The sequence below is a fragment of the Staurois parvus genome, unplaced genomic scaffold (genome assembly GCF_062004578.1).
Source record: "Staurois parvus isolate SC_StPar_1 unplaced genomic scaffold, SC_StPar_1.0 ptg000371l, whole genome shotgun sequence".
NCBI lineage: Eukaryota > Metazoa > Chordata > Amphibia > Anura > Ranidae > Staurois > Staurois parvus.
The window spans coordinates 2,282,592-2,300,657 of NW_028318167.1; the positions used below are offsets into that span (position 1 = coordinate 2,282,592).

The 18,066-nt window shown below is 39.9% G+C and overlaps 1 protein-coding gene across 3 annotated transcripts in view; it reads left to right on the plus strand.

The window, feature by feature from the left end:
- The window catches only part of CHD7 (chromodomain helicase DNA binding protein 7), a 188,493-nt gene that overhangs the window by 121,379 nt on the left and 49,048 nt on the right, over nt 1-18,066 (plus strand). For all 3 annotated transcript variants that reach the window (XM_089685314.1, XM_089685312.1, XM_089685313.1), the window contains exons 8-15: nt 727-841; nt 3,562-3,645; nt 7,593-7,730; nt 7,830-7,951; nt 10,270-10,513; nt 12,583-12,759; nt 16,984-17,127; nt 17,252-17,513. In XM_089685314.1, coding sequence (XP_089541440.1) covers nt 727-841; nt 3,562-3,645; nt 7,593-7,730; nt 7,830-7,951; nt 10,270-10,513; nt 12,583-12,759; nt 16,984-17,127; nt 17,252-17,513 — 1,286 coding nt within the window. The remainder of the gene's footprint in view (nt 1-726; nt 842-3,561; nt 3,646-7,592; nt 7,731-7,829; nt 7,952-10,269; nt 10,514-12,582; nt 12,760-16,983; nt 17,128-17,251; nt 17,514-18,066) is intronic.

Sequence of the window (18,066 nt, forward strand, 5' to 3'; positions counted from 1 at the left end):
ATGTATTTATACATGTTGATCATTTTCCCCCCTTAATCTCCTCTTATCAAGAGACAATAAATTCAGTTCCTCTAATCTTTCCTGATAGCTGAGCTCCTCCATGCCTCTTATCAGTTTGGTTGCCCTTCTCTGTGCTATCTCCAGTTCCCCAATGTTCTTTTTGTGAATTGGTGCCCAAAACTGAACTGCATATTCCAGATGAGGTATTACGAATGATTTGTACCGGGGTAATATATCTCTCTGTGGAGTCTATACCTCTTTTAATACAAGAGAGGATTTTGCTCGCTTTAGAAACCACAGCTTGGCATTGCATGCCATTATTAAGCTTGTGATCTACCAGAACCCCCGGATCCTTCTCCACCATTGATTCCCCCAGTTGTACTCCCCCTAGTATGTAGATCCTCTCTTAAATGTAAACCATAGTACAGTTTACATTTGTGATTGCTGTGATTGGCCAGCGTAGTGATCACAAGCCACGGACTGATTGTGTTCATTTTGCCTATGGTCTGCACTATCTAATGACAGCGTGATCATAGGCATTATGCATGCCCTGAGCACGTGGACACACTATAAGCATGGTGCCATTTTAACACGACTCTTTAGAACCCCACAGCTACCATTCTGCCTGTATAAAATGTACGACAGTAGTGAAGTAGTTGAAGGCAAGAGCCACTGTGGTTGCCTATTTGTAAAGATTGAGTCTACAATTGTTTTTCTTTTCTGCAGTTCTTATTTGCACTGCCAGTGGGCCACGTTGGAGGACCTGGAGAAAGACAAGAGGATTCAACAGAAAATTAAGCGTTTTCGGGCAAAGCAAGGCCAGAACAAGTTCCTCTCAGAGGTAAGCTGCACTTTGTTAGAATTCTGTAGTGCTTGTATGTGTCAGTGTCACTTTACATGGTTACAGATGGTGCTGTTCAGATTTCTTTGTGTCATATTCACGTCTACAAACAGGAAGTTGGTTGGCTTCCTGTTGTCAGGATGTATATTGCGGTCTCTCCACTCTGCTTAGTGATAAAGAATAGTGGGATGTCCTGATATACTGACGGACAGCTTTCTCTTCTAGGAAATCTGGTTAGATGTGTGAATGTCTTCAATGCGTGCCTTACGTTTGAGGAATAATTTAATGATTTTCCTAGAAAGCTTGCTGAAACAAAAATTGTTTATGCTTCTGAGACAGTGAAGAAAATCAGAGCTGATGGTCAAGCTGGGGTCACATTCATTACTCAGAGCGGGTGGAGTGTGTGATACTCGATCTGTGTTATTACTGTTGGGGATTGTGATTATTATGGTTGGAATTATTGTTGCTGCTGAGGTTTTCATTATTTCCTTCCCTTCTCCCAAAAACTGAATATTCACGCCAAACCAGTGGTCATTTTTTTATTGTAAAGTATAGTAATGTCTGTGGATGTATTAAATGTAACTTTAAAGTGAAAGTTTACCCTAGAATTACAAGAACATATAAAACATGCACTGTAATGTTTGACTTCTGTCTGTGCTCTGGTTTTCCAGCAATCAGCTGGGGAAACAGTTGGCCATTTTCCAGTAACACCATTCAGCTCATGGTGTCACTCAGCTCCCCCAGTATTAATATGGCGAAAGCCTGACTGCAAAAGGTTTCCTCTGTGCCCTAATGTTGTCAGGCCTTGATAGTGTTGGGGTGGCTATGAGACGCCATCGGTTGCACAATGTGATTGGTAAGCGACCATAAATTTCCATTGCTGAACAATTAGGATGTGAAAAAAGCTCAGACATAGTGCTATGCATTTATTAAGGTACATTTGCTACAGTATATGGCTGTTTATAGATAGATTTTAGGGTGAAATTACACTTAAGTGTACCTGTCGCCTACAGTACTCAAAATCAGTCATTTTATAAATTTGGGTAATGGTATTCACCAGGTATATGAATGGTCTGTCCTCCACCATCTGAAGTTTTACTTTACATACTGCAAAAAAAAAATCCAAGAGGTGGAGTAAAACGACAAATTGAAGCTTGGCATTTTTTTTTATTATACTCATGCAGTGTGCAAGGATACCCATGGGGAACCCACATCAACACCACCTACTACAAACTGTACACTGAGGTTTTCCACTTTTTAAATGCCACTTTGGAGTTGATCCCTTGAAGCAATGTATCCTGATTTATTCATGTGATTCTTTCAGAAACGTTTTGCTTATAATACTGTAAGACCCTTTTCTCCATATATTACATTCAGGAAATGTGAAGTTTATGGAGGGTATTCAGACGTATCCTTGAAATGCAGTTTATCTCAGATGTGAATGCATTGTGAATTCTGCTAGAAAACTTTTCTGATGATTGGCTGCGTCTTGTTCCAGCCGTTAAGCCATCGAAGGGTTTACCCCGATCTGTGTGAGCTGGACCCATTCATGCATATTCCATTCTGTATCACTCGGAGAGCTAATTATGCTAAGGATTGTGTCTGTCCTTCCCAGATTTGGACAATTGCCCACATGGGACTAACCTTCTGATCACCAATTTAATTTCACTTAGATCCGTATGCTGAGCCGGAGCAAGGGTCAGACTGATGAAAGTCCTTACGGATTCCATCTTGGTCTTCCCCTGTCGTTCAGTAAAATCCAGGACTTAAAATATATATTCAGTGGAGAAGGAAAACCATAATCAAAACTGTAATTGGCATTGGCATTTTCTGCTACAGTAAAGCTTGCGTTATAAATAATGTTGAAGGGATCAATGCATGTAAGGCTGTCCAATCTAAATCAAACCGGCCATATGTCAAGCATTTTGTTAGTCTTTGTCATATGTTGATTACTATCTATCAATATATTTTTTTTAACTTATTCAGTGAAATAGTCTGTCAATACAGCTTCTGAACATACTAGTTGTCTGGCTGTCATACAGCGAAGACTTTCTGTGAGTTTGTATGAAGTTAGCGTTTCAGAAAATATTGAAGTGCATGATTCAACATGACAGCCCAGCAACTAGCATTTTCAGAAGTTCAGCTGTAGCAGCTCCTGCATTTCTCATAAGTTTATTAGAAGCAGCAATTGTGCAGATCTGACTGTCTGATTTAAAAATATGTACTTATCGACCAGTGTCAGAAGGAAAAAGAAACAAAGCCATTTAATCCAATTTGACACTTACTTCCTGTAGGATTAAAAAATGTAGTGGCGTGTGTTTTCATCTGGCAGCCAAGTGGTTAAATGACACCAGCACTTAAATTTAAACCGCTCTTTCGCAAGCTGTAGATTTCGAGAAACCGTGTGAGCTATAAGCCTTTTCGATTGCTCATTAGTGAATTGTAATTTCACACTTCATTTAAAATATTCTTCAACTTTCTCCTGCTGTAAAAGGGTTTCACACAGTAATTAAGAGGCCCAGTTAACAAAGTCTGAGGAGTCTCTTACCCTCACGGGGAGCAATCCTGCTGAATTGTAGGTTTTCAATTAGCATGTTAGAGGTTGTCGAGTCGGGTTTCTGTATTTCTGTGACCTGAACTGCAATAATACATCTTTGGTGTAGAAATGTTTCCCTTAGGGGCGCAGTAAATAAGATGCTGATTTTCCTGTTTGTCAACAGATTGAAGATGATCTATTTAATCCTGACTATGTGGAAATTGATCGGATACTAGATGTCTCCACCGGCACAGACGAGAATGGAGAGGTAAAGGCATTTTATTTTCCTTTTTATTTCAGGATCCTACAAAATTGTAATTAGTTCCTGGTGTGGTTCAGCCTTTTTGTGCAAGGTACAATTTTGTCATTTCCATGAAAATTTGGGCAGTTATTGAATGCAGACGTATTGCTTAGCAGCTCAAGATTAACCTCTTCTTGACCAGGGCCTCTTTTGCTACACCAAGAAATTGATGTGGTACAAAAAAGGTGTTTGTCAACAAGCTTGATAGTCTGGTGTCACTGAGTGATTAAAAATGTCATGTATTTTAGGTGTGAACAGGCTGGTAATTAGAACATATGAGGTGCAAAATTCATCTACACAATACTAATAATTATGTAATTTATAGAAGCAGACGTGCAATGAATCCTGGGACACTGAGCTTTAAAAAGTGTCAAGAATACAATAAACAGTGACATTGCTTATCAAAATGATGATTTGATGACTGATTTTTGGTGATTCTAATGGTTTATCAAGATCTAACTGTTGGGGTTGATTTACTAACACCGGAGAGTGCAAAATCTGGTGCAGCTGTGCATAGTAACCGATCAGCTTCTAACTTTAGCTGGTTTAATCAAGCTTTGGCAAAAAAAAACTGGAAGCTGATTGGTTTCTATGCAGAGCTGCACCAGATTTTGCACTCTCCAGTTTTAGTAAATCAACCCATTGCCTGAAAAACTAAACCAAAATAGAAAATAAAGGTAGCCACCATAGCAAACCATGGAGGTTTTGCGCTATTATTTGCCATAGTATGGACCAGTCAGTCTGTCAGAATCTAGCTTTCAATTTTAGCCATACTACCTGAGGTGATTGTAGCCGTATTAGTGCACTTGCGACAGAAACAATTCAGTACTGTCCGTGATACTTTTTTTATTTGCACTAACATACAATTTTGAGGACAAGCTTTCGGGGAGTGTCCCCTTCTTCAAGGTCCAAGAAGTACTGTTACAAAGTTTTAGCAGAATGTTAGAAGATATGTGGGGATTGAGGAAAAAAAAAAGGCAGAAAGAAACACAAGCAATACAAGAGATAACGGCCTTAATTTGGACATGGGATAATTTGGACTCACTCATTATCCAACATATTTATGCATATTTTTGCTTTGCTGTTCTTATCTCTAGGTTAACCTTAGGCTTGTGTTTCTTTCTGCCTTTTTTTTTTTTTTTTTCTCAATCCCCACATATCTTCTAACATTCTGCTAAAACTTTGTAACAGTACTACTTGGACCTGAAGAAGGGGACACTCCCCGAAAGCTTGTCCTCAAAATTGTATTTTAGTGCAAATAAAAAAAGTATCACGGACAGTACTGAATTGTTTCAGCCATACTACCAAACTCAGCTCTTGGTTGACTGCTTTTGTCAAAGGTCAGCGTTTTGATGTCAGTTGGCCTCCTTCTTTTTTTCTATTATATTTTTTTTTTTTAAGGACAAAAATGTTGTTACAGTATTTGCCCTTAGCAACCCATAATAAGGGTTCACTTTCCTGTATTGTCCTTGAGAGATACCTGACTGGCTGCTATGGGTATTACAAGATAATTTATTGCTTTAGATAATGTCTTTGGAAGAGAGCGCTGTTGTAATTGGGGATATAACTGCAGTAGAATCCAGTGGCCCTAGTTAGAAATACTCACTAGCTGCATGTGCTAAAGGGGGCTGAATGTGTCTTGTTTGTGCCATTTGGCTAAATATGTCAAACTGCACTTAAATGACCCTTCCCTGATGTGTCCGAAAAAGTCTGATCAGATTTATTTGCTGGTAGGGAATATTTTAGGATGTCTGAAGCTGAGGCTCCCAGTTGGACTCAGTTGTTAGCCTTCCGGAAGTGGTATCCGATTTGAGGCAGGACATGTTCCTGCAGGATTGAATGCAATGGTGTGCCTGTGCCGGAGTTATCAATACTTCTGCTATTGGAAAACAGAAGCTTTCAGTACTAAAGAACTCTCAGGTGTTACAGGTAGATGTGACTGACTCTGTACATTTTTGTTTATTTTTGTGCTGATTTATAAACAAATAATCTACTGGAAAACACTGAGGCTCTGTTCATACTGCCGCAACTTGGGATCTGACTTGAGACCCCAAGTCTAATGACATGTGTAATCCTGTATTAGTCAATGAGAGCTGTCTTAATTGGCACTGCTGATGTTGCTCTGATTTAAGAAAAAGTTGTACTACTTCAAGGTGACCTCTATCCAACCATGCCCATAGACTTTAATGGAAGTCGCCTCCTCATTTATTTTGATGTGATTTGGATCCGACATTACAGGAAGATTGCCTGTAGCTGATGTTCTCATTGGCTGCAGGTAAAGTTGCATGGCATGAAAGTTGCTATCAAGTCACATCAAAGTAGTACTCAAGTTGTGTAAAGTTGCCAGGAAGTTGCCTGGCAAAGTCTCACCGTAAGTAATGCGACTTTCAGTTCGCAGACCTGAACAAAGTTCATTTTCCAGCATGGTGGCAAAGCTTTTCTACATGCACTAGTTATCAAAAGACATGACCAATGTCAGTGATCAAAGTGGCACAGAATGAAAGTGTTGTGACATTTCTTTAAATTTTGCCTTATCACGTAATATCAAAAATGATTCCTTTTTTCCTCTCATATTTGAGCATCATTACAGGTTTTTGCAGTGTCATTTGTTTAGATCAACATTAATTTTATTACAAGGCCAAGCTTGGTGACCTTGTGAGAAGGGTGTGCATAGATGTCAGATGAATAATCAAGCAGATCAGGAGTAGAGTTGGCTGCTATTGGGTGTACATAATATTCCTTGTGAAACCTTTTCTTGAATGGGAAGACTTGGAAAGATGCTGTTATTCTATGTTAAAACATGTACTGATAAATGTGTGTGTTGGGTTAACTGAGCTAGTTATTTTTTGGGGGACCAAGTCTACTATTAGACTGTCATTTAGCTGCCTGCACTGACCTCCACCTTCTGCACCCCTCTTCTGACCAGCAAACACAGAGACTCTTTCCATACTCTTTCCTCTTTTTTTCGCCACCTCCTCCCTGACTGTTTTGACTACATCTCTCACCAGAAACTCATGGCCAGCCAACATCACTGAACTGTGTCAGTTATCTTCCTTCTCTGTCATTTGCTTTTAAAATCTAACTGAAGACACAGTTTTTATTCCTTTTACTTGTAGATAGTGGATAGGGAGTAGAACACATGTCATTCTCCTTCTTTGTCCTTCTAGACTATTCTCAACAAAAGTGAAAGATAAAAAAAGTATGAAAATGTGTACAAAAAAACTAAACGTTCTTTCGATCTAACATGTGATGACACAATTGTATCATAATTTTCCTGCATATTTCAAAATTTTTCCAGATAATTTTCAATATTAAAGATTGTTTTTTCCGATTAGATTATTACTACATTTGTGTTTTGGTGGGGGTTTTTTTGTTTTTTTTTTTGATCTACATATGATTAAAAAATCGATGAGGCTGAAAATTTCCAACATGTTTGTACTTTAGAGGAATGTCCTCTCACTTCTTGTTGAGGCTGTGGGACAGGAAGTGAAAGCAAATCTCCCCAATGGGACACAAATGGCAAAAAAACTGGCAGGGGTTATATCCTCCCTTACTCTGTGCAAAATTTCAAAGTTTTGCCTTCAGTATTACTTTAAGTATCCCAGTCCCTCCTGTGCCTGTTATGGACACACATTTCATAGGTTTTTCTTCTCTGGTTCTTGGTACTTGGTGGCAGTGTATGCATTTTCAGAGCCATCTGGAGTTGCATGTTAAATAGTGTAGTTATGGGGCTGCAGTATGAATGAATAAAATAAATATGCCAGTCAATAATTTTTATCTAATCTTTATTGGAGGGCTGTATATAAATCCAGCAAGCCTGGCTTTTCTCTACCCTTTCACTTTGTACATTTGTCCCAATGCTTCAGAAGGCATTGAGTTGTCAGTTGTAATTTTTTGACACTGTGCTTGTGCAGCCCGTGACACATTACTTGGTGAAGTGGTGCTCCCTCCCCTATGAAGACAGTACATGGGAGCTGAAGCAGGACTTGGATCCAGCAAAGATTGAAGAATTTGAGAAACTCCAGAGCAGAGAGCCAGAAACAGAACGCGTGGTAAGAATTGGCACAGCCAAGCAGTGTTTTTATTTGAAAATAGCTCAGTTATATGTTCTTTCGGAAAACCACTAATGGGATTTACTGCATTTGAAACAGGAGCGACCTCCTGCTGACGAGTGGAAGAAATCGGAGAGTTCCAGGGAGTATAAAAACAATAACAGTCTCAGGGAATACCAGTTGGAAGGAGTGAATTGGCTGCTGTTCAATTGGTACAACACGTAAGTATTTTTTTCCTACTCTCCTAGCAGTAGCCTTAGTAAACTTTAATGGCTTTGTTTCATGGCAGAGTTTAACCTTGCACATTTTATTGGCATCTTAGGATTGAGGTTTATACCCTATAAAAATGTGGAAAAACCTTTTTGACTGTGCGGCATCCTGTAGATTTTAATTGAATCTAAAAAGCATTTAGTAGACATGGCAAGTGTCTGATGCAGGCATTCATTGACCAACTCTAGTTTAGTTAGAATCAAGATATCTTTTGAAAACCACACAGCAGCAACCAGGGTACCAACAATTTACACCTTTTTTTTTTTTTTTTCTTTTTTAATTTAATGTTTTTGCATAGAGCAGCTAATGCAGTATCCATAAACAAACACCCTTTTAAACTAGGTTCTTCTGACTACCTTTGTCACTATTGCGTTCTGTTTGACAGCAAGGTTTACACAGAGCATCGACTGCAGTACAAAAGTAGAGTCTTTTTGTTAAAACTGAAGTTTAATCTGCTTTTTAAATTGCCCTCTTTGGTTTTGCGCATGCCCCCTCATCAATATGCTAATTAAATGTTTACATAAAACCTTTGTGCCTTGATTACATATGTTATGTTGAACCCATTGATGTCATTACTGGGTCTTTGCTTCTTTATGCAGTGCAGGCAAATCATGACTGGTACCCTGCCTAAAGCTGGCCATACATGGATCGAAATTGGGCTGGTTCAGCAGGGACATCTGTAATTTCGATCCATGTATAGCTACTGTGATTGAACAGAAGTGAATCTACCAATGGATTTCTGTTCAGCCGCCCTGTTGGATTTTAGACACGTGAGCAACTCTGCATGCTGTAGACTGCAGCAATGATCTGTGTATTCTGATAACGAGGAACTCTCCCTGCTGTCAGAATACAAAGTCATATTGGAGAGGATTCCCCCATCCCCCTTGAATGTGTGGATAGGGGATTTGGGTCAGTTTTTTACTTTTAATTTTTTTTCCAGCACACTGGTTGAATGAAACACTGACTCATCTATGGCTAGTCTTTAGTACTCCTCCCAAGAGCGCTCAGCACTGATGCAAGCAGTGTGCTGGCCCTTGAGGAGGGTTACGTAAATATCAAAATGCATTTATGGGTGGGTGTTTTAGACTGTCTGCATTTGCATGCAAGCCACCCTACGTTAATGCTCTTTGGAGTGCTGAGCCTTAACAATTGAAGGAACTGAAATTAAAGAAGTGGGCCAGAGAAAGGGTGGGGAAGAAAGAGCTAAATGATGCTGGACATCTTCCATCCTGGAAATGAGGCAGGCTCTTGCTGCAGCTTCTAATTCTCACTGCAAGAAGCTCAGTTTTTCAGTGAAATCAGAGTAAGCGATTTTAGTACAAGAGGAGAACCTGTAGCCATGTAGGGTTGATGTGACAAGGAGGAACCACACACCAGCACTAGAGCCACATTTTGCACATGCATCTATTCATTGTTTATTATCATATTAAGGGGGTGTGTTCATTTTAAATTCTAGTAGTTAATGCTTTTTCAAAACCCTGTAGTGGGGCTATGCATGTTCTATTGCCATTTTTAGATGCAAGTGACGCTTAGCGGAACTCTTCTTTAACCGTTTTGGGGAATGACAGTTTGCATTCTACACTTCCACATGGCTCTGTGAGACAGCTGGGCTCCTGTTCTCGTTAGGAATCCCCGGCCTGTAAACATGTGATGGGAATGTTCTGCTTGGCACAGAAAGTCTGAATCATAGCAGCACTACATCATAGCTGGATTTACATTCACACGTTACATGTTCACTCCACAGCTGCTAGAAGATGATGCATACTTTCCAGGCTAAAAGCTGAAGGGAAAGTTTACTTTCTAACACCATGCGATTATTAAATGACACACAAGATACATGCTGTGCAAGTGGTTCCTGGAAGTGGGCGGCTTATTTATTTGAAATGTTCCTCTGTATTGCGCAGTGACTGAGCATCATGGGATGTGTAGTTAAATACCATCGGCTCGTGAACCGTTTGTCACAGAGACATTGGTCATCCTTTTATATGTGGTGTTTTTTTTTTTTTTTGCACTATATACTGCACTGTAAATGATTGTTTTAAGTAGCATAACAAATGCTGTATAGTTTTTCTAAAGGAAAGAGGATTGTACTGCATATCACTATATTGCAAATATATTTTTGGTGTATGGTGGTGCACCCTTCGTTACTGTTTGCTGTATGAATGGTATACAGCATCATTGGTTCAAAATAAGAGCTTATGCACAGTCAGTTTAAACAGATTACTGTTGCTAGACTTAACTAATTTATTACCTTTTTTTGTGTATTTAGACGAAACTGCATCTTAGCAGATGAAATGGGTTTGGGAAAAACAATCCAATCAATTACCTTCCTGTATGAGATCTTTTTGAAGGGCATTCATGGTCCATTCTTGGTTATTGCTCCACTGTCAACGATCCCTAACTGGGAGAGAGAATTCCGCACATGGACAGAACTGAATGTTGTAGTTTATCACGGGAGTCAAGCAAGCAGGAAAACCATACAGCTCTATGAAATGTACTTTAAAGATTCACAGGTAGGTTGGATGTCACCCAAATCCTTTAAAACAAAAAATAAACTTTTAAACAATTTTGACTTAGCTGATTGTTTTAAAGTGAGCATATCAGCAATATTTTTGTGACTCACAGTGCTCTTCTTTATTTTACTATTTATATTTAATTTACACAAGTGTTAATTGTTTACTTGGTTATCTGTATATTAAATATTATTTGTATACTAGATGATATCGGTATATTAGTTTGATCAGTGTCCTTATTAAATCGTTTAATTAATGGAGAGAGAGAGAGACTATTGCGTTCATATCTAAACCAAGAGCAAAATTGTAATCTAATGGCAGCTTACCATTATAAGTTGTGGCTTATTTTTTCTTCAGACTTTTGTTTTTGCATCTGGTGATCTTTGCAATAATATGTATCCTGTCTTGGGGTGACTATGCTCATTCACTGTACTATATCTGTGGTGAAGCAGTGTTATCATCCCAAGTCGTAACTACAGAACACCCCCACCTTACTCATCTCCATAACTTGAGGGAGGTGTTCTTTCATTCAGTGTCACAGTGTTAACCTGAGCGGGGATGATACGACTGAGATTTCAGTGCAGCAGAGGCAGCGTTGTCAGTGAACAGATACAACAAAATGCTTTCAAAGGTATATTCAATAGACCAAAAAGGAGCAAATAACAGACGTTCATTGTTGGGGTTTGTATACACTTATATGTTGAGTGCATATGCATGTTCCCATGTATGCATGTATTTAAAGGAGAAGTCGGTCCAAAGCTCTTTTGGTCATACTTCTCCTGTAGTTCTGTGCTCCTGTGACCCAGATTCAGCCGACAGCGGGCCAAAACCCACCAACAGGTGACATCACAGAGCCGGTCCAGGCTGTGCAGGGATCCTGACAATAATGTTGGGATCCACCCAGATGCCTGAGCCAGCAGCTGGCTCTGCCTCTCAGTGCACTAAGAGCCTGAGCCAGCAGCTCCCACCCCCTCCACAGTCTGGTGCTCCAGTGAGCGTTGGAGGGGCAGAACACAGAGTGGAGACTGACACAGCTCTGTGTTCATAGCAGACCTGAGCGATCAGCGGTCTCCGCTCTCAGTGTAGAGCCAGCGGGGGATCAATGCTGCAGCCATCTAGGTGAGTATGTACTGTATGTTTGCATCCCATACGTTTTTTAAGTTACAGTAAATTTAAACCTTTTAATATTTTTTTTTTAGATTAAACTTTACTTATTTACACCAAAAAATGAAATCTTTGGGGTTCCCCTTATGCTATAAGTTCATGCATGTAGTGGCCCATCTCTGCTAAGAAAATGGTTGCATTCATTTTCAGTACCTCATTTGGGCTCTTGATATTTTCTCACCCCAATGTTTACGGTCTTTGTATTTGCATAAAGCCTTGAAATGTTACTCTTAAGGTGCTTTAGATAAAAGCTTATCCTTATTCTCTTACTTGGGGTGCTGACATTCTGTGCTTTGTATCAAAACATCCCCCCTTAACCTAATGGCCCTGTGACTTTCACCAAGGCCCAAGTAAAGTAATGTGGCAAAGTCTAACATATCTTGGTTTTCACTGGTTTCCTGTGCTGACTAAACAGTAGTTGTATGTTGTTGCCTTTGGAATCCAGGGTGTAATAAGAAGATACGTGCCTGTAATGGGTGAGTGTAGTAAATGAATGCCTTAGTCTGATATATTTTTAGGACAGCTGCTTCCTAGAGGATGTATTTTCCGTATTTTTAGCGTGTCATTTTAGCTTCTGTTCACAGCCTATGGTTTTCCCAGTTTTCTATCTGTGGATAACTTGGCAGTGTGACACTTCCTCCTGTTATTAAATATAGATAAAACAAAATGACCAGGCGTATTGTGAATTATACCTTTTTAGTGGCTTAAAAAAATCTAATGCAAGCTTTCCAAGTACAAAGGCCTTTGTCAAGCATATGAACAGATGAAAGCTGAGATGAAGTACAGAATATGTACACATTCTGAACTCACACATTGTATACTGATAAAATGTAAACATAGACATATGGTCCTCCCACCTTCCTCGTGTGCTAACTGATATTTTTTTTTTTTTCCCCTATTTTAAGGGTAAAGCAATAAAGGGTGCCTACCGGTTCCATGCCATCATTACAACATTTGAAATGATTCTGACAGACTGCCCTGAGCTCAGAAACATCCACTGGCGATGTGTGATTATTGACGAGGCTCACCGGCTAAAAAACAGAAACTGTAAGCTCTTGGAAGGGCTAAAGATGATGGATTTGGTGAGTTTTGTCCCTTCTTGTGTTCACCGTACATGAGGCAAAACAGAAACACATACTAACTGGTTATCTTCTTTTATTTCAATTCCCCTAAATTGCAGAAAGCTGAATTGTGATTGGTTGTTGAAGAAAGTAAGCTAGACAAGGGGTTAAAATTTCGAGTCCAGACCTACTAGCTGGTCACAAAACTTACTCTCCACCAGTTGCCCCACCCAACCTTGCCCGGGTCTGCCCCCACCCCCGGCCCACCCCAAACCACGCCCCATTAAAGTTTATGAAATTACATTTTTCTTTAGAATAAATAGTCCAAAATATAAAACTGTATAAAGTAATGTATAGCCCTGCTACCCTGTACTCCATTATAGTGATGACATGTATGCAGTAATGTGTATCCCAGCTCCCCTGTACTCGATTATAGTGATATGACATGTATACAGTAATGTATATCCCAGCTCCCCTGTACACCATTATAGTGATATGACATGTATAAAGTAATGATTACTGTATACATGTCACATCACTATAATGGAGTACAGGGGAGCTGGGATATACATTACTGTATACATGTCATATCACTATAATGGAGTACAGGGGAGCTGGAATACACATTACTGATTAATGTATATCCCAGCTCCCCAGTACCCCATTATAGTGATAGGACATGTATACAGTACTTACTGTCCCCCCGAGTCCCCCGCTGCGGTGGAGAGGGTGTCTCCTCTCAGCGTAGGAGAGTGGACCTTTCCTGCACCTGTCCCCTCGGCGGTGGTGCCGCAGAAACCGGAAGTTGTAAACTGGAACTCGGCTTCACAATGAGGCTTGGAGCGCAGGTGCAGTTGCTCCATGCTTCTGTGCTCGCAGCCGCTCGCCACAGAGGAATTTCTGCTCGCATTTGGCGAGCGGCTTTTTCAAGCCCTAGGCTAGACTAGCAGTTTCCACAAGGGAGCAGTATAGAACAGAGCCTTGATAAGATTAGGCTTTAGCTTGGTGCACGCCTACAGGGAATGCACTTGGTGTACACATGCTAGCACTGCTTCAAATTTGAAGTTGGGCACCCCACTCATGCCATAATGCACCGTGGGAGCCTCAACAACTTTTTGAGTTGTTTCCCTTTTTTCTTTCCCTTTCTTTTTTTTTTTTTTTTTTTTTTTTTTTTGGTGTGGGGCGGTTGCATTGTCTGTTAGAGATTATACTATTTGAAGTGAGGTGATCTATGTATGCTGCAATTTCTGAGACAAAACTTCCATCAACAGACTGTGGAATACCAGATTCTTTTTTTATGTCTGCTAAAAGGCAGCATGTCCCTTTTTTTTTCTTTTCTTTGACAGATTTCCTATAACCTGTTGGTACAGAACGAATTCATTCAATTTGCTCAAAAATGAATAATTTTGAGTTTCTGAAATTTTTTGCTATGCAGCAAGGACTGTTATTTGTATTCATGGGAACACCTCTGTACATGGCTTTCTGCTGCATCCGTCATTTAGACAAGATCATCTTGTGAGTGGGGACAGGAGGTGCCACGTGTGACTGCTGAATCAGCACAGCCAGACTCTGAGGCTAAAGTTGGAACCAGCATCTGTTGTACAAGAATTTGAAATGAGAAGGGAAATGCTTTTCCATACCCTGTACTTGTGGGTTTGGATTGGCTGCTGTGCTGCTGGCTAATAGGAAAGGCGTCTGCACAACCTGTGGCTGTCCAGCTGCTGAATTGCGCCTCCTTTCTGCAGGCAGCTATATCTAAACCAGGAATGTAAAAGTTGTAGGGTGACTGGTACTGGGATGTATCTTTTAACTTGCTTTAACTTGTTTATATGTACGGGAGATGCATTATTGGGCCCAAACAGGTAAATAAGACTAGAAAAACAGAGTACTGTCTTTTGAGTTTTCTCACTGATATACACTTAGTAAAATACAAGAGAATAATCTCATTATCAAATTGTCTAAAAGTTGTTGAATTACAATACATCAATTGTAATAACATTGCAATATTACATAATAAAGGGGTCACTTTAAATTTGTCTTTAAACCGTTTTATAGTGGACTGAACTTGCAAATCTGCTACACTAAGGCTCCTTTCACCCTTGTGGAGTCTACCTGCCCCCCTTTTCAGAGAACGGTGAGCGGTGGCCAGGGGCGGACAGACAACTCATGGGACCTCCGGGTAATAGGGGGTCATGGGGCCCCTGTGTCCTTGCCCAAACTAAAAAACGCCTATGAAAAAGGTACCAGGGGCACCTCATGGGGCCCCCTACTGACATGCCCGAATTTCCGGGTTTTTTTTTTTTTTTCTGTAATTACCGAACAGCAAATTTGCATTGTGGGATCGTGCTGCAACGGATAGCCAAACATTTGGATCATAGCCCCATTTATCTACATGGGAGAGTTACCAGTGCCACACTCAGCATATAGCATTAAAGTTGCTGCTCTGTGATGCAGAACATTTTAACTACAGCAGTGTATACCCATCCAAGTGGCACTATGTCTGCTTGTAGGTGGGTGGTCTAGGGGCAGTAAATATACAGATCAACCTCCTGCTTTTACCCCATCTCCTGGCTGTCCATGTGAAAATAGCCTTAGGTCTATAATTTTGCTACTCTAGAACACAATGTGACTTCAGAGCTGCTGTAAAAAAAAAAAGGTTCATCCCATTTTTACATTATTAATTTTAGTATTCTGATGTACAGTTTCTTATCTGCATGATTTAAATTACTACCCTGGTCATTGCAAAAATTGAGAATTGTTCCATAGATATACAAAACTACAGTATTCAAAATTGTGTCATTTTAGCATGAGCATTCTATTTAATGTGGTTGAGAACCTCAGACATGAAATAGGAACGGAACACAACCTTTTGTAGTGTGTACGTGTGTCTATCCCAGGCACTGAGTGTCATTTCTGTCTGTATTTCTGACAGGTTTTCCAGACACCAAGTGTTAAAAGGGTTACAGGGAGGGAGCTCCAGTACACAGCATGTGATTTATATCCCTAAAGTGTTACTAAACCCACAATAGTAAAATCCGTCTGTATATATAAAGCATGCTTGTTATACTCACTGTGGTATCTAAGGGGTTGATCCTCTGCGATGTGTAAAAAGGCTGTTTGATCCTGTCTTCTTTGATCCTCCCCTTCTTCCACTTCTTCCTAATCCATCTGCCATAGTTGGAGCAGCAGTGGCAAGTCTGCACATGCTGTGTTTTGGTGTGTGTATATATATTTTTTTGAGGATGCATGAGATTGGCACAGGGCTAATCAGTGCTGTGTCAGTGGTTATGCAGCCTCATAGGACAGTCAGAGGAGAGTGAAAACTCCTCCTACAACATTAACCAGTGCTCTGCTGGACACTGAAGTCACAAACTGCTAAAACTTCTGGTGAGAAAAGGTATTTAGTAGCTTATATTTACTAAAATATTTGCATTTCCATGTTTTGTATGGTAAAAGACCGGATATAGTGAGTGCAAGGTCCTGGGTTTAGTAACACTGTAAGTTGTGCATGGTCCTGTGGTCTGCGTGTAGGGGTGTGTGTCCCTTTTCTTCCAGTGAGCTTTCCTCTCTGTGTATAACTTGAGATCCCAGCCCACTGCTGCTGAAGCTGAGAAAAAATACTTTGATCTGTGTGTTTTTAAAATGATCTACAGGACATATGGCTGTAAATAGGTACAACTTGTGTAGGAGGATTTGTTTAATCTCTATGTATCATCTGAGGTTAGTCACTTCACTGGGTATAGGCGAGAGTTTTCAACCACTTTAAAAAAAAAAAGTTCAGTTGAAAAGCATGCACATGCATCATTGGTCATTTTAGTTGTTTTATACTGTTTTTTTTTTTTCTTTTTTTTTTTTTCTTTTTTTTCTTTTTTTGCTCATTTCCACTTCTAGCGTGGATGGGGTGGTTTTGCTGTACCTCATGAACTGTGAGGTGCATGTAGTAGAAAATGGTAGAATTGTAATTAGGAGGGAAGGAGGTAGAATATTGGATCTTTAATGTGAAGATCAAGAATTGCACCTCCTTTGTTGAGTTTCTGCCATGGATGTGCAGGTATTTTCGAAATGTGAAGGAATTTGAGTCTGTGTTAGGCATCTGACCAACTAAATATTAATTTTTTCAAGTCAAATTAAAGCTATGGAATAAGCGTGGTCTCTCATTAAATGATTGCTGATTAAAGTTGGTGTTTCTACCGTTGGTGAAAATTAACTTTTTACTCTTCTGGTCTTCATTTTCATTGATTTCAGGAACACAAAGTGCTGCTAACAGGGACCCCTTTGCAAAACACTGTGGAGGAGCTTTTCAGCCTGCTGAACTTCCTAGAACCCGAACGCTTCCCATCAGAGAGCAATTTTATGCAAGAGTTTGGTGATCTAAAAACTGAAGAACAGGTAGGAGACCTAACCATTTTTACTGCACAGATGATATCAGACTTCCTGAGAGGTATCTGCTTAATGGAACAGTCAGACTGGATTACACAGTTGCTTAAGTGTTTTGCACCAAATTTCTTTTTAGGTACAAAAGCTTCAAGCAATACTTAAACCGATGATGTTAAGACGTCTTAAAGAAGATGTTGAGAAGAATTTGGCCCCAAAGGAAGAAACCATTATCGAAGTAGAACTGACAAACATCCAGAAGAAATATTACAGAGCCATCTTGGAGAAGAATTTTGCTTTCCTTTCCAAAGGAAGTGGCGGTGGCCATGCAAATGTTCCTAACCTTCTAAACACTATGATGGAGCTGAGAAAATGCTGCAACCATCCTTACCTTATTAATGGTAAATCATATTTATATTGTGTGAATAACTGACTGGAATGATGGATTGTTTTTATGAGATTCTCATTTCTCAGGAAAATTGCACAAAAAGGGAATTATCCCTGGCACAGTGGGTTCAGCAGCATGTGAGCATTTAAAGCTGAATGAGGACACTGTTGCTGCCACCACTGTATGTGGCAGACTGTTATGTCTATGCACTGCCACACGTTTGTTCCTATAAATCACTATAGCACACAGTAATACACAATTTCTTTCCTGTCCATTGAAGGAAACAGGAAGTTGTTTACCTTAGGGATATACTGCCACCTAAAGGAGGATTAGACACTGGCAAACACACAAAAGAATGCAGGGATGCCCTAGTTAACTCATCCCACTACCAGCACACCTCAATTGTTTGCTAGTGTCCTAGAAGGATTCTCAGCATTGCTGTTGAAACAACTGACCTCTTTTTTTGCTAGTACTTTTTTTCTCATTCATGACTGTTCTTTCATCTGTGCTACAACTTCTGCCTACAGGTGTAGCTTTCCTCCGCTTTAGTTTTGGTGTACTGCGTC